This window comes from Danio rerio, chromosome 14 (genome assembly GCF_049306965.1).
Source record: "Danio rerio strain Tuebingen ecotype United States chromosome 14, GRCz12tu, whole genome shotgun sequence".
In the NCBI taxonomy this organism is placed as follows: domain Eukaryota; kingdom Metazoa; phylum Chordata; class Actinopteri; order Cypriniformes; family Danionidae; genus Danio; species Danio rerio.
In genome coordinates this window covers 44900526-44916034 of record NC_133189.1, presented here as the reverse complement: position 1 = coordinate 44916034, position 15509 = coordinate 44900526, and the positions used below count along the sequence as shown (strand labels likewise).

Below are 15509 nucleotides of genomic sequence, written 5' to 3'. Positions count from 1 at the left end.
CACGCAGTTACACAGCTGTTAAGCAGATACTGTTTGTACCAATCTATGGCTACCGCATTGTTTGTCAGCAGCGGTTTGGAAATTCATTCTTTAACTAGGGCCATCCACAGGGTGGGAGGAGAGGCGGGAAGACATATTTCAGAGCCGTGCCACTAATTCCCACACAGGCAGTGGTCGAAAGAGAACAGAGCAGCGGTAAATCACATACACTACCAGTTAAATGTTTGGAATCAGTATGATTTTTAAAATGTTTTTTTAATACGCTTATTCTGCTCACAAAGGATGCATTTCGGTAATCAAAAATATACAAATTTTATTGTGAAATGCTATTGCGATATTTAAATAATTGTTATTATATCGATTGTAAATTAACATGTGTTAACATGTGAAAGAAGAGTTCAACATGTCTTAATCAAGAACAAGTTTGGAGCGCATATTTGATGCATAAGAAGTGAAAATGTACACCTATAAATCTGATACTTCTTTACTAAAAGGATATAGGCCTATAAAATGTTTATTGCAATAAGTATATTAGTTATACTATATAAGTATAATATTATATTACATAAGTTATATTACTAAATATTCATGTTAAATAAATTAGGTTTTATCTATCTAATAATTCCAGCCATTTTGTCAAAACAGAACTTTCAGTTGTTATACGTATGTAAAAAGGCCTAAATACATGCAAATAATGATACTTGTGCAGCATTTATTAATCACAGTTCAACATTTACTAATGCAATTGTACAATCCAAATTAATGCTCATTAACATTAGTTAATGCACTGTGAGTTAACAAACTAACAACTGTATTTTTATTAACTAATGTTTACTAACATGAACAAATACTGTAATAAATGTATTGTTTACTGTTTGTTCATGTTAGTAAATGCATTAGCTAATACAACCTTATTGTAAAGTGTACCTCATTGTAAGTGTTAGTAGTGTTTCAATCATATTCGAAGCTATATTAATCAAGAAAACATTTATTTAAATATGTAAATATATTTCACATTTTAACAGCCTTGGAAAGCAGAATGACCTTCTTTCTTTAAGTCTGACTGATTCCAAACTTGAACTGCTAGGGTATGTAAGTGAATCTGTCGCTGCGCGTTTGAAAGTAAAGCAGCGCAGATGATTTGACTGAGGAGACTGGCTGTCAGACACACTTACCAGAGCAGGACACACCAGCCTCTGATTTACTTCCTGATAAATGGACTGGTACTAATGTTAAGACACTGAAGCAGGCGCAGGGATCCCTTGATTCGCCATCCGCGTGACAGCCCTTAACAAGCCTATAATATCCTCAATAATTAATATCCCAGCCAAAGGAAGATGGAGGATGTCAAGGTCACTTTCCTGAATGGAGGAGAGAAGCAGATGTACAGGGGGAAAACGGAAACACCAATTTTTGCGAATGGTGTGAAGGAAGAGAGAGAGAGAGAGAGAGAGAGAGAGAGAGAGAGAAAGGCAGTGAGCGAGCAGATGGAGTGAGAATGCTGGAGAGCTGCTCTAGATGGCAAGGTCTCTGCACCGAGTGCCGTCTTGGTGGCTCAGTGACGCATCCTCCTCCACTGTTTGTAAAAACAAGACCATCACACTCCATCTTGTGGTCCCTCAGGGCTGAGGGCTCGCGGCTGATTTATGGTGCACAGACTGAATTGCCTGGCTGGGATGACAGCAGCACTTGGACTCTCCCTCGTGGGAAGCCCCCAGCGTCTGCCTGGCTTGTCGTAGCCTGTGCATGGCAGCTTGCGATAGTGTTAGAGTGGAGACATGGTTCCCGACGTGACCTCCATCCTGGACGGACGCGCCGCAAAAGCCACCCAGGACACTGCCGGCCACTTCCTGGGCCTGTGACCAATGACGGGAACAAGATTAATGATGCTTGCTTGACATTTGAAAACATGGACGGCACATGCTACACTAATATATCTACAGATACAGAGATATCAATTATTAATTTTTTTTTTAATTGTACAAAATGATACAAATAATAATAATAATTCATTTTGCTTTCTAATGACTGGAAATATTTAAAAAAGCCCAATGTTAATTCTTAAATAATAAATAATGTGCCATTTATTTGCTCAATTATTTATTCAAATCTAAAACTAAATAATAATAAATAATAATAATAATAATAATTTACTTATTATTAATTTTATTATTATTATTATTATTATTATTATTATTATTATTATTATTAATAATAATAATTATTATTATTATGGATAATAAAATAGTTATTTATTCATCAGTCTATTATTATTATTATTATTATTATTATTATTATTTTATAAAATATGTATTGCTTCATTAGTCTAAATACAACAGCAATTGAGTGAAACAAACTGTCTAGCAAAATGTAACTTTTTCTGGCAGAATGTGTCTAAATATAAAATATAATTTGTAAACATGACCGGCATATTGCATTAGTATATCTGCAAATACAAAGGATAAAAATTTTAAAAATGGTAAAACAAATAATGAAGAAATAATGAAGAAAATTATACTAATAAAAAATAAATAATAGTGATAATAATAATAATAATAATAACAACAACAACAATAATAAAAAAAAAGCTTTGTCAGAAATTCATTCTCAAATAATCAATAATGTTCCATCTATTTGCTCAATTAGTTATAAAGATGTAAATAAAGATGCATAATTTGACAACCTAACTTTTTTTCTAAAGACCAGACTTTATGTAATTAACCAAATTTTTTTGTTCATATTCATAATGAATGTGCCACCATATTTAAAGCCCCTCAATGGTCATGCGTTGTCTGTTTGTCTGAATAGCACAGTTTAGTACCAGGTACTATGGTGTTAGCAGCTGTACTATGGGCCTGGTTTTGGAATATTGTGATCGGATACTACACCAAAGTTGGAGATAGGTCTGAAATATAGGAGATTCCCAGGAAAAATACGCGAGTGCTGGCAGGTATGGTTGGCGTGGGGCACTCCGGTTTCCCTCACAGCTCAAAGACATGCGCTATAAGTGAATTGGATGAACTAAATTGGCTGTAGTGTATGAGTGTATGAGTGTTTTCCAGTCCTGGGTTGTAGCTGGTAGGGCATCCGCATGCTGGAATAGCTGGCGGTAAATTCCACTGTGGCGACCCTTGATAAATATTATTATATTATTAATATATTATTATTATTATTGTTAGACAAATTTTAAGTTTCCTAAGCCTGCTCAAGCAACTAATCACTAATGTGTTATTTATTTGTATAAAATAGTAATCAATGTGCAATCTCTTTTCTCTAATGCTGTTTCAGGTTTTGTTTTACCTGCAGTGAGCGGAAAGAAATAAAGTAAGCTCTACAACTGCCCTCTCACTGCTCTGATTATTTCTCACAGGAGCCGCTGCAGCTCTATTGCTTCATCTGTCTACATACAACAACAACAGAGAGAAACAAACAAGAGGCAAAATGCAGTTTTTCAGACACAATGTGATTTATATAATCTTTATGCTCAAATCCACATCAAAACACACTCCCGTTTAATATAGTTAATCTTTAAACCGATGCATCACAGCGTAACTCAGAACGGTTTGATTTATTAGAAACGTCTTGCTTGCTTCTTCAGCTGTTTCACCTTGTTCCTCAAAGAAATTATGTTCTTTCCCCGAGCCCGTAAATCCAAAGTGACTGAATAGTGTCAGAGTGAAAACTGCAAGGCCCCGTGGTTGCAATTACATGCGCAGTCACAGAGTGTGTGTGTTTGAGAGCGGGACTATGCCCACTCTCCCTTACACATACACACACACACACACACACACACACACACACACACACAGACACTCTCTCTGAGCTCAGGCCTATTTAAACAGGTACATTAGTGGCATTACTGGCCCTCTCTCGCATTACAGCAACACTGCAGACCTCCAGCGCTCGTGCCCACATTTTTGGAGAGAAAAGAAAGTGCATTTTCCCAAGGAGGAGCATAATAGCTTCCAAACAAGATGAAAGTCTGGCAGTGACACAAAAGATGTTAAGAATTTTTCTCTTTTTTTCCAAATTAAAAGCAATTCCTTTTGTTCTGCCTATGCAAGACTCAGCCCACCCACAAATGTAGCTCATTTAGCCGTATTTGTGATATACGCATTTTTTTCATTCATTAAAATCCCTTTTTAAGGAGCAAAATTTTTGAGAGCTCCTGGAAATGACGTGTTCTTACTGTCGTTTAATTTGTTCCCTCATTTACAACTGGTATTAGAATGTCTTTTGGTCAGTCTGATCACAAGCGGACAACACTCAATACAGATTTAAACTAGGTCTATGTTTGGAGATTTAATCTAGATTAAAATGGCTTATTTGGATTCTGCCGAAGGCATTCAGAATATGTGTGCTACCCAAATAACAAATCTTTGAGAATGGGTTTCTCAAGCCAGGTGGCGCGTTAGACCAGGGGCTCATCTCCTGTTTCCAAAATGCATCACAAACTGCTTGAGAAATTGTTCTACTATAATTGGTGATGAAAATAAATGATGTTCAATTTGATGTACTTGTGTTTACTAACTGTTTATTCAGTTAAACATGAATTTTGAACTGTAGGCCTACATAAGCTTGAAACAGCGATTTTGATTACCTTAATTGAACTAAACTGAACTAAACAGAAATGGAATTAAGACATGGAGTATGCATATATTAGTGGCATTACTGAAGTAAACGTCGCGATCAAACTATTACCGCCATGTAGGACTTTTCACCATGTTTTCCGACGGCTGTCAGTAAAGGACTGCGTGCACACACACACACACACACACATCTCATGAAGTGTGTTTCCATTTGGTGTGCGTTATTAAATTCCATAACACTCTCGACAGTCCTTACTCCTTATTTGCCTCTAATACCCTAGTTTGTAATAGGGGCATGAATGAAATGTTCAGGGGTTAAAGTGAAAACTGCCGAACCGCAGTTAGAGTCAGGCATCCTGCTAATTTGATTCAGAAGGGCACATTTTTGTCAGATGGCTCACCAGTCAGGTATACATCCGCGCTAAAATATCATAGTGAAAGTCATCATAGCTTGCGTAGAACAGACCCAGCTCCCAACCCAACTTTGAGAATAGATTAACGGCCATATTTTTTTAATCGCGCGATAGGAGTCTCGCATTAATGCAGCACAGTCCGTCATGGTTTTGGGTCCTCTAGAAACATTTCCGTTGTGTTACGTGCATATTTGCAAGTGTTGTGACTGATTTGCAGCGCATTTCTTCAGTTGTTTGTGTTGTGCAACACGTGTGCTGTCAAATTGATGTAGATGGTTTCTTTATTTGTTGGTGTTTTTTGTAATTGCATGTACTTTCTTAAATTATAGCGCATTAAGCTCTCTCGGCCACCGTAGTTTGGACTTTCAGCAGTGAAAATTAAACCACACTGAACTGAACTAAACTGAACTACTTGTATTTGCATTACAATTGGCACTATTTATTATTCTTCAGCCTTGCAGAATTCAGATTTACCTTTAAAAGAGCTTGTGCATTCTCTCATCCTCACATTGCAAAAATTAAACTCACATTTTTTCTGATACATCAGCAGTACTGTGGAACGCACATCAACGTGACATTTTCATTTTTTTGATGAAGCGTGTGCTTTACTTACAAATGTGGAAAAGTGAGAAAACATAGAAGCTTCCGCCTCCAGCCAGAGCCAAGTCCATAATTAGCAGGCTTTAAATCCTAGACAGCAAATGCTCCCTCTGACATGGTGCTCTGGACTGTATTTTAAGTCTCTTTTTTTTCTCCCGGAACTGATTGGCAAGCGTATTTTCCTGATGACTTTCAATAGACGTTCTCCGTAGGAGGGCCGTTTGCCTTTCACTGCTCTCTTCTGCACAACTCAAAGATCAGCTGCATTGAAACTTTAATTGCTTCATTTGTTGCCATTATATTTCTATCTCTCTTAGGGCAAAAAAAAAAAAAAGATAGGAAGAGATTCTTGTTTTGTCAGGGGTCGACAGGCTGTCATGCCTTACTGCAATTTGTTATGTGGTTAGCGCAGACCTTTGAGAGAAACATCTGTGAGTTTTGTGGATAAACCACTGACAGGATGCGAGAGAGCTGGTAATGGAGTTCTGCTTTCACAGCGATGTAATTTACAAGAGAATCGCTCCACGGGAGACCCCCCTAAAGGACTGAGGCTAAAAAAGATGACGGCATTCAACGTATGTACAGTACGTGTCCCTCCTGTCATAAAAAGGGAATTGGAATAAACCAATTTTTTTTTGTATGTTGCCCATTGAAGAGGTGAACACAATTTGAATCTCGCTAAAGTGCCTCCTATTGATCGGCAGGATGCAGATAAATCCATGCTTCTGTAGAAAAGCAGATTCTCATGAAATGAACTGAGGAATTCTGGGTAGGCTGTTTGCGCCGTGGCAGGTGTGGTGTCCTCTGCATTTGCTCGCTGTATATGTGGATAATAGTAAGACTCACCCTTGTTGCTATGGTGATAACATTGACTTTTGGTGATGAAAAGCCCTTTCAAGATGTGGACTTGTGTGTGTGTTCACAGGGCTTGGTAATTATGGGCTAAATTTGAGCCACTTGAGATACCGTAGTCGATCCAGAGCTTTACTTTCCAATTTATTTTGTACTTTTTCAATTTAATTTCTTCATTCTCCCTTTAGTGTGTGTGTGTGTGTGTGTGGTGGGGGTCGTATATGTGGGTCAAATAGCTCTTATAATGCGAGAAGCTGATACACAAACACTCATCTTCTCACATGTGCCGCAGGAGATGTGAAGCATCCCCAGACTTCAGTCAGCGATCTGTCAATCTCATCAGATCACACTTTAAGGGTGACAGCTTTGGCAGAGATCTTGGAAAGCAGCGGTCCAATCTTTAAATATTGATTCAGGGCCCAAAGCTGTGTTGTCCCTCGGAGTACTGATAGAGCAGGAAAAGCAGATAATTAGTGATTTTAATTGGATGATCCGTCAAGCTCCGAGTGCAAGATGTAAATGTGTGAATCTTTCCCACAATCTCTCCCTGTCACTGAGGGCTACGAGTGTGTTGCGAGGTCTCAACCCTTGGGCTGATTTACCAATAGGGAAGCTGACAAAATGTGTCAACAAGCATCTGTGTGCTGGATTCTTATGCTATTTTTTTATTGTCGGGTTGGAACCTGTGATGCAACAAGTAATTGGGGAACAATTAATCAACAATAGCAGGTAGAGTGCTCAGCATAATTCATTTTGAAAATGAAAAATTTTATCCATTTCTCAGTGAAGGCAATGTATTTTGGTGCATTTTTCAAACAAAACAGATTTATTGAACATATTTATTTATTAAAATAATATTTAACTCACCAAACATATTTAAAATTGAAAGAAAAATACAGTTAAATTCAAGAAAAATATCTTACAACCTACAAAATTTCAACGGAATTTTTCAATTATTTCCTTCCTTTTTTTTTTTGTTGTCTTTTTTAAAATTGATATTTCATATTTTTTATAACATATATATTTTGGTGTACTAGTTTTTGAATCGTTATATTGAGTTATTTTGTAAGATAAGCTCAGATTTGACTTCAGTACTGACTAATTTAATATATATATACAAATATAATATTGTATAGCTTTAAAAAACATGAATTTCAGTGCCTTCCACAGGTTTGAAATATACTTGCCGTGGTATCCGGATTGAAATACAAACGTTACCCACATAACATAAACTAATTATGCGACAAACAAAACATAATTAAATCTTTTAACAATATTTTTATTTATTAAGAGACTTTTCAATAGGTTAAAGTTAAAAAAAATAATAATTCAGGAGCATTTTGTACAGTATTTAAAAAACATTTAGATGTATAAAATATGCAATGCATTACCATCATCAAATTAATGAAATATACAGCAAATGAGAACTAAATTACAGAAAATATAGAATAAAAACAGACAATATGTCAAATAAATTATAATAATTACAAGGCTAAAACATGTAGATTATTTCAATAAGACAAATGAGTTGATTGACCATTTCTAATGGTGTACAAATATTTTGCAGCCAATTTACATCTAGTTTCTCTGGCGGTTTTATAAAGTTTTTCGGAGACGTTCAGATTAAAGAATAAATTATTTAATGTCTCTTTTGCTCTCGTGGCTGTGCGCATACATTTGACGACAGCTTTAGAAAGCGTAACCAAATGCAAATCCTGTTCATTTCAGGAGATTTTAGGACCCTGGCTGAATGCATTGTTAAGTCCTAAAAAGGTGCATCTCTTTGAAGAGCATGTGAGAGACTGTTGAAGTGTTGACAGGTCTCGCGCTCACAGTAGCTACAAAATGGGTAAACGAGAGAAGATTTTCCATTACTTAATTGACCGCGGAGGTTTGGTTGGGCAGATTGAAAGAGCATGATAATAATAGTATTGTATAGTGTCACTAAATATACTTGGGCAGCCGTTAATATACCTGGGCGGCCCACCCAAGTAAAGTCTATATGTGGGAAGCACTGAATTTAAAAGATAGATTTGTAAGGGATGTACTTACATATGCTGAGCACTGTGTGCGCTGCTTTCAAAAATACTGAAAGTGCAGGTCAAAGTGCCATAAAACAAAACACAAAGTCTATTGACTTAGAATTGTTCCTTTAAAAGGTGACATTTTTAATGAATGAGGAGCTCATGATCATTCAGACATGCATTTGCATATTCATTCTGAAATCTGCTATCTATTTTAAATTTCATTTACATGAAACCATAATAAAAAACTGTATTTTCACTATCGTGACGGCGTTATGGCTCACAACATGATTGCCGCTGGTAGGAGCCTCAGCTGGACCAGTTGGCATTTCTGTGTGAAGTCTGCATGTTCACCCTGTGTTCACGTGGGTTTCCTCCAGATGCTCTGGCTTCCCCCACAGTAAAGGAATGTGCTATAGGTCGATTGTGTAAGCTAAATTGTCTGTAGTGTCCATGTGTGAATGGGAGTGTATGCAGGGTTTCTGCAGGTTTCATCACATTAAATTTAAGGCTTTTTTAAGACATTATGAATGAAATTTCAGACTTTCACAGGGAAAATGCTAATATTTTTTTTTATTAAACCAGTGGAATTTTTTTAATTGCCCCGTTAAAATTTAAATTCAGTCATTTCTTAGCTACATATTTTAAATAATGTGTAAAAACAAGCAAACTCTAGTTATATTCATATATATATATTTTATTAGCATGACTTTTCCTTAAAAATAATACATGCTATAATAAACAAAATGTATGCACAACACAAATTTATGCATAAATACACAGACAACCTTTAAACAAATGTTACTGTAAGCATAATAATTAAACCATATTGCTAAATAGTTAATAAATGTTATTTTTGTTAAACGTTTTTCTAGATGGATTTGTTTGCTGTACCAATTGGCTATAGCTTTGCATGGACAATTAGTGAAAACCAAGGCCTGTTTAAAGTTTTTAACACCTACAACAGCACATTTCAGTAAATGTAAGACTTGTTAAGGCCTTAAATTTAGTTTTGGACATTAAGGAAATTTTAAGACTTTTAAGACCCCACAGACACCCTGGTGTTTATGTTTCCTAGTGATGGGTTGCAGCTTGGAAGGGCATCCCCTGCATAAAAAAATAAAAATAAAATTTAACATATGCTGGATACGTTGGTGGTTCATTCCGCTGTGGCCACCCCAGATTAATAAAGAGACTAAGCTGAAAAGAAAACGAATAAATGAATTATTGTCCAGAATTAGCAGTGCTCCCTTAATGATGTTCTTTTTATCATGTGAGCGCTGCATGAGAAAAAAGAAAGCAATCCAAGGAAGGGATTTTGTTATGCAAATGCCATTTGTGTATATTAGCAAACATTTAAACAGAGAGAGTGCCCTTGTCGTGTTTGTCTATCCAGATGGCCAATGATGAAATATGTATGGAGTCAAAAGGACTCACACAGAATGCTGTTTTGGGCTGACTGCTAATAAAAAGAGAGCTGCCTTGATTATTACAGATGCATCTCTTTTAAATAAAATGGAAGGGAAAGAGGCAGACAGCTCCTCAACTTGAGCGAGCGAAAGGGAGAGAGAGAGAGAGCTTGGCTTTTGTTGTTATAATGATACAAAAAGCAGCTTGAAAGCCCTTCCCTCCAACAAAAAAGGACAGATCTGTAGTAATACTGGCTCAGACAAATCTTTTTTTTTTTTTTTTTACTTCACAACAGCTTTAAAACATCATTACATATTTATAACTGCCAGCTAGATGACAGAGACAGAGCACAATGTTCAGCATTTAACAATGAGGCTTTGCCAGTGTTCCTCTGTGAAATCTCTGATTGCACTGTCTAAACCCTCCTTTCATCAAGTCTGGCAACAGAGTGAAACAATTACTCAGAAGATGTGGATCCACTTTTGATTTAACAATCCACCCTTTAATTGCTTCATTAAAAGGTCCTCGAAAGTTCTAGCATTAAAACCTGTTGAAGCCGTAGCGCCAGCTTACGTTGAAAAAAGGAGCCCTTCAGCACGCCACAGTGTTTTTTCCCCCATTTCCAGCTCTGACATGTGCCGGAAAGATGAAAGCCCCTGAACAAACTGTGCCTGAAATCCATGAAAGGAACCGCAAATAAGCAGAAGCTGTGCAAATGGCACAGTTTAGACAACAAAACTAACTCTGACTTTCTCTCTGTGTGTGCAGATCAGTCGGAGGGTTTCCACTGCCAAGATGAATGCCGTATCTTGGGCCACTCGGACCGTTGCTGGATGCCCCGGGTACCGATACCGGCGAGAGCTAAGTCTCCGGAACACGGACGCAATGTCATCGCCCTGTCCATTGAGGCCACCACAGTGGACGTACCTCACTATGAGGACTGTGGCACCACCAAAAGGACTTTTGCCACCTTTGGCAAAGACGGGCCGGATGAGGACCGGGCCGAGCAAAGGGGCAGGCGGCAAACAGCGGAGCCAGCCGTCTGCAGCCCCAAGACCAACGGCGCTGTGCGCGAGGCCGGAAACGGCAGAGAGGCCGTCAGCCCCATCACCTCCCCCGTGCACCTGAAAAGCCCCCAATCCAAAGCACCTTCCACCTACAACACACTGAAATGCCGTGACGCAGAGCGCATAGCCAATCACAGCCTGCTGCGGCAGCCGGAGGGGAAGGACAGTGAGCCGGCCATGCGGGAGATCAACACGCTCCTACAGGACGGTCGTGATAAAGAGTCCCCCGGCAGCAAGAGACTGAAGGACATCGTGCTTTAACCAGCTCCACCCGTACACAGAGCGCATACACTGCTACCAGTGTGTGTCGACATGCGTGTGTGTGTATTTGTGTGCTTTAGCGAGCGTCAAGTCCTGGGGAAAGAAGGGAGACGTGTGCAGCACGACGTATTCTCCAGAGGCTGAAAAGGTGTCTGCGAGCTCAGACTGTCATCGTGGCTTGGTAGTAACAGCAGCGCTTGTACGTTCGTCGCAATCGTCTCTCCGCAGTGGACAGGCTGGTTCCCTGCCCTCACATCGTACCCTTACGGGAGAAAGACACCCGAGTACAGTCATGCCTTGTAGACTCGAAAGAGACATCTTACTTTCTTCTAATGCCTTCTTTGGTATGCAGTTTCTGCTTCAGCTGCCAAACCGCTCACTGTTCCTGTAGAGGACGTGGGTCTCTGCGATGCTACAGATTAGCAAGACTCCTCTTGTCCGAGCGCACAGGAACGCTCCCGCAGATCTCATTTCATTTCGGTGGCTTCTCGCTGGTCTGATAAGACAACCCTTCTCTGTTTCCCTCAAGACATTCCAGTGTCAGCAAACCATGAGGTCGTTACAGTGCTTATTTTTTATCACAGATGGAGCTAAATGAAGGTGCGCTATCAGCTCAAGCTCACCGAAAAACTGGAATAGGGAGAGATCGATCCCCCAGACTCACAACCAGATATAAATATATATATATACGGATGATGAAAAGAAGAAGATGATGAAAAAAAAAACAAAAGAAAAACAAGACTTGTTGCTTTTGAAATCTCCTGTGCCCTTTCCTGATTGTAGCCAGTGGAGCGCAGTTTACTAGAACTTCGTGCTCTGGTCTTGTACTTTTTTGGATTTTGACTATGGGGCTAGGATAGAAGGGGTCGTCACTTACGTCTTGCTATGTGAAACTCTGTTTAGGGTTTACTACTATCATTTTTAATAATCTGTTGTTATGTGACAATCCCTTTAATGTTTTGTTGCTAAAGTAAAAACTGAAAAAAATAAACATTGGTGTTCAACTAAAGCTACAGTAGCGTTTGTACACAAACACAAAAAGGAAAAAAAAACATATATGCCAAAATATATTTTATAAATAATTTAAAATGTATAATGAGAATATTTAATGCTGTGTAGTTATTTTATCAGTAAGTTATACTTGAAATTAACTGGCTTTTTTTTCTTTATTTGTCCCCTTTTTATTGACTCTGTTATTCCTATTTTCAATTTTTTTTCTTCTTCTTCTTTTTTTTTTTTTTTTTTTTTTTTTTTACATTTTCCGATTGATCTTGACTTTTTGTTCACTGTGTTACCCCCAGCAACTGTTGATTGCAGTCTACCTTGTTGTAAAAGAGTTTCTTATTGGTCAGTTCTTGTGCCATCAAGTTTCTGTGTGGGCAAAAAAAAAGAGAAAAGACAAAAAAAAATTACAAAAAACACAACAAAAAAAAAAATCTACACCAACAGTAGTGTGTCAGTACAACGAGCTTAGAGTGAGATAGCAAAAGAAACCAAAAAACTGCAACAAACATTAAACGTTCAAGATTTTCAAGGTTGTTGTTTAATCTTAATACTCAAGTAAGGGTAAGAGTAACACCATTTCAAGTCACCGGAGGTGGTTCCACTCATTTCTGAAGTGTCTGAGAGGCGGATAGAAGCTCCATGTAAAGCAAACCCAGATGCTCTGAGCCAGACTTGCATTGCTATCTATCTATCATCAAGTACAGCCCTCCATTTTTCCAGATCATGTAAGAACGCTATACCAAGCCCAACCAACACAAATGTGTTTTTTTTTCTGCAGGAGAAAAAAGCAGATTTGGTGGAACTGCCATAGTGGGAACGGACAGAAAATGCGAAATCAGTTGTTTCTTTGCAATACTCATTTTTATAATGTGGGAAGTGCAAACAGCAGCAACGTGTGAAAAGACATAGAACTAGTAGCTGAATGTTTTTGCTGGTCTCACCAAACAGCTTTTGGCAACATGAAAACGGAATTATCACTGAATGTATACTGCAGCTTATTATTAAACTATTAAATGTTCTCCACTTTGTCTCCTTGTCTAAATTCATCAGTTCTGCATGTTTCCATCACACTCTTTTTTTTTTATTTGCCATCAAATGGCTTATAATGGAAGAGATCCGCTTCCACTGGAGAGGAAGAAAGCCAGGCGGCATTGTTGAAAAGTGATGAGCGCAACCCGAGTTCAGCATACAGCAATTATCCTTTCTTAAGTGATCTTTTGTCTTGCCATAATTCATTAAAATCTATAATGTGATATGAATATCTGCTGTTAATTTTCCTTGAAAGTAATATGCTAATGTGTGTGGCGACGGCGGCTGTAGCGATGAGAATCGTAGGGAAATTAGTTTTCGCTGCGGTCCAATCTAAAGGCCTCGGTGTGAAATCATTCTCTGATATCATTTTTAGATACCCCGATTCTGACTAATTGCAAAAATTAAAAACGACAGCAGAAAACACACCTTGTTGCTGCCAAATAAAGCAAGCGTTTGGGAGTCATCCAGCTGAGGAGTGTCAATTTCAAATGGCTGGTCGTTCTAATTTGCTGAAGTGGATGATGCACGCAATAAGCCAAGTACATTATTACTTGGATTCATACCCAGTGCAATATGATGCTACTTAGCTGTCAAAACAACACCTAACAAATGATTTGAGATGACATTGGAAATAGGGGTGCACTATTACAACTTTTTAAAGAGATAGTACAATCTAAGATTACAGGTGGCTTTTTCCTTCAGTAGACCAGTAGTAGATTTTGGTCAAAATCGTCATTTTAATTACCTCTTAGAAAGCATGTCAAAGACTGCGGGCACTTTGAGAGTAAAAAAAAAAACACATATAAACAAAGAACAACATACGAGGCAATTTTTTTTTCTGCTTGTTCAGATTACTTATTTAAAATAAGCTGAAACAACACAATTCTTGAGATTTTTTTTTGGGACAACTTAATTGTTTTATGTTCAATCCATTTAAATTTGTTAACTTAATCGATTTGTGTTAGGATGACTTGAATGAATATTGTGCAACCCAGCATGTTTTTAACAACACAGAACAATAATCCTGACTATATCTTTAAGACTTACAAATAGCTCTGTGCTTTTGTGAGGTAAATTAACAGCAAATACATTTTTTGGGGTTATTTCCCCCTTTAAAAGGGTCATAAACTGAAAAATAAATGTATCTTTATCATTTATCATGTTTATCTTTATCTATAGTAATAGTTTGGACCGCTTTTGCCTTAATCCTTCTTGGCATAGCTTCAACAAGATACTGGAATGTTCCTTAGAGATTTTGGTCCATACTGACATGATAGCATCTCGCAGTTGCTGCAGATTTGTCAGCTGCACATCCATGATGTGAATCTCCCCTTCCATCACATCCCATAGGTTCTCTATTGGATTGAGATCTGTTGACTGTGGAAGCCAGTTGAGTTCAGTGAACTATTACACCACCAACAGCAACCTGAACCGTTGATACAAGACAGGATGGATCCATGTTTTCATGTTGTTGACGCTAAATTCTGATCCTACCATTTAAATGTCACATAGAAATCGAGACTTCTATTGTACAATTTTGGTGAGAATATGTGTGAGTTGTAGCCTTAGTTTCCTGTTCTTAGCTGACAGGAGTGACACACACTGTGGTCTGCTGCTGCTGTAGCCCATTCGCCTCAAGGTTCAATGTGTTGTGCATTCAGAGATGCTCTACTGCACACCTTTTTTTGTAACGAGTGTTTATTTGAACTACTGTTGCCTTTCTATCAGCTCGAACCAGTCTGGCCATTCTCCTCTGACCTCTGCATCAACAAGGCATTTGTGACCACAGGACTGCCGCTCACTGGATATTTCCTCTTTTTGAACCATTCTCTGTAAACCCTGGAGATGGTTGTGTGTGAAAACCCCAGTAGATCAGCAGTTTCTAAAATACTCAGACCAGCCCGCCTGGCACTAACAAATATGCCACGTTAAAAGTCAATAAATCACTTTTCTTCCCCATTCTGATGCTCGGTTTGAACAGCAGCAGATTGTCTTGACCATGTCTACATGCCTAAATGCATTGAGTTGCTGCCATGTGATTGTATGATTAGTAATTAATTTGCATTAATGAGCAGTTGGACAGTGTACCTAATAAAGTGGCCGGTGAGTGTACATATATAGAACTAACTTTTTTTTTTTCTCTCTTTAGTGTTAAAACAGCTTATATTGTAGCCAAAATGACAGGCTCTGGAATGAGCCACTTTTTTACGTAACACTTTGTCCAAATTCCGCACTAGCAAAAGAAGGCCAATGCCT

At 38.1% G+C, this 15509-nt stretch overlaps 1 protein-coding gene across 4 annotated transcripts in view; it reads left to right on the top strand.

Moving 5' to 3' along the window:
* Positions 1-13244, top strand: part of pcdh19 (protocadherin 19) — an 87511-nt gene extending 74267 nt beyond the window's left edge. For 3 of the 4 annotated variants that reach the window (XM_005169595.6, XM_009291121.5, XM_009291120.5), the window contains exon 5: positions 10657-13244. In XM_005169595.6, coding sequence (XP_005169652.2) covers positions 10657-11216 — 560 coding nt within the window. In that variant the 3' untranslated portion in view covers positions 11217-13244. 4 annotated transcript variants of the gene reach the window in all.
* Positions 13245-15509: the final 2265 nt, after the last annotated feature.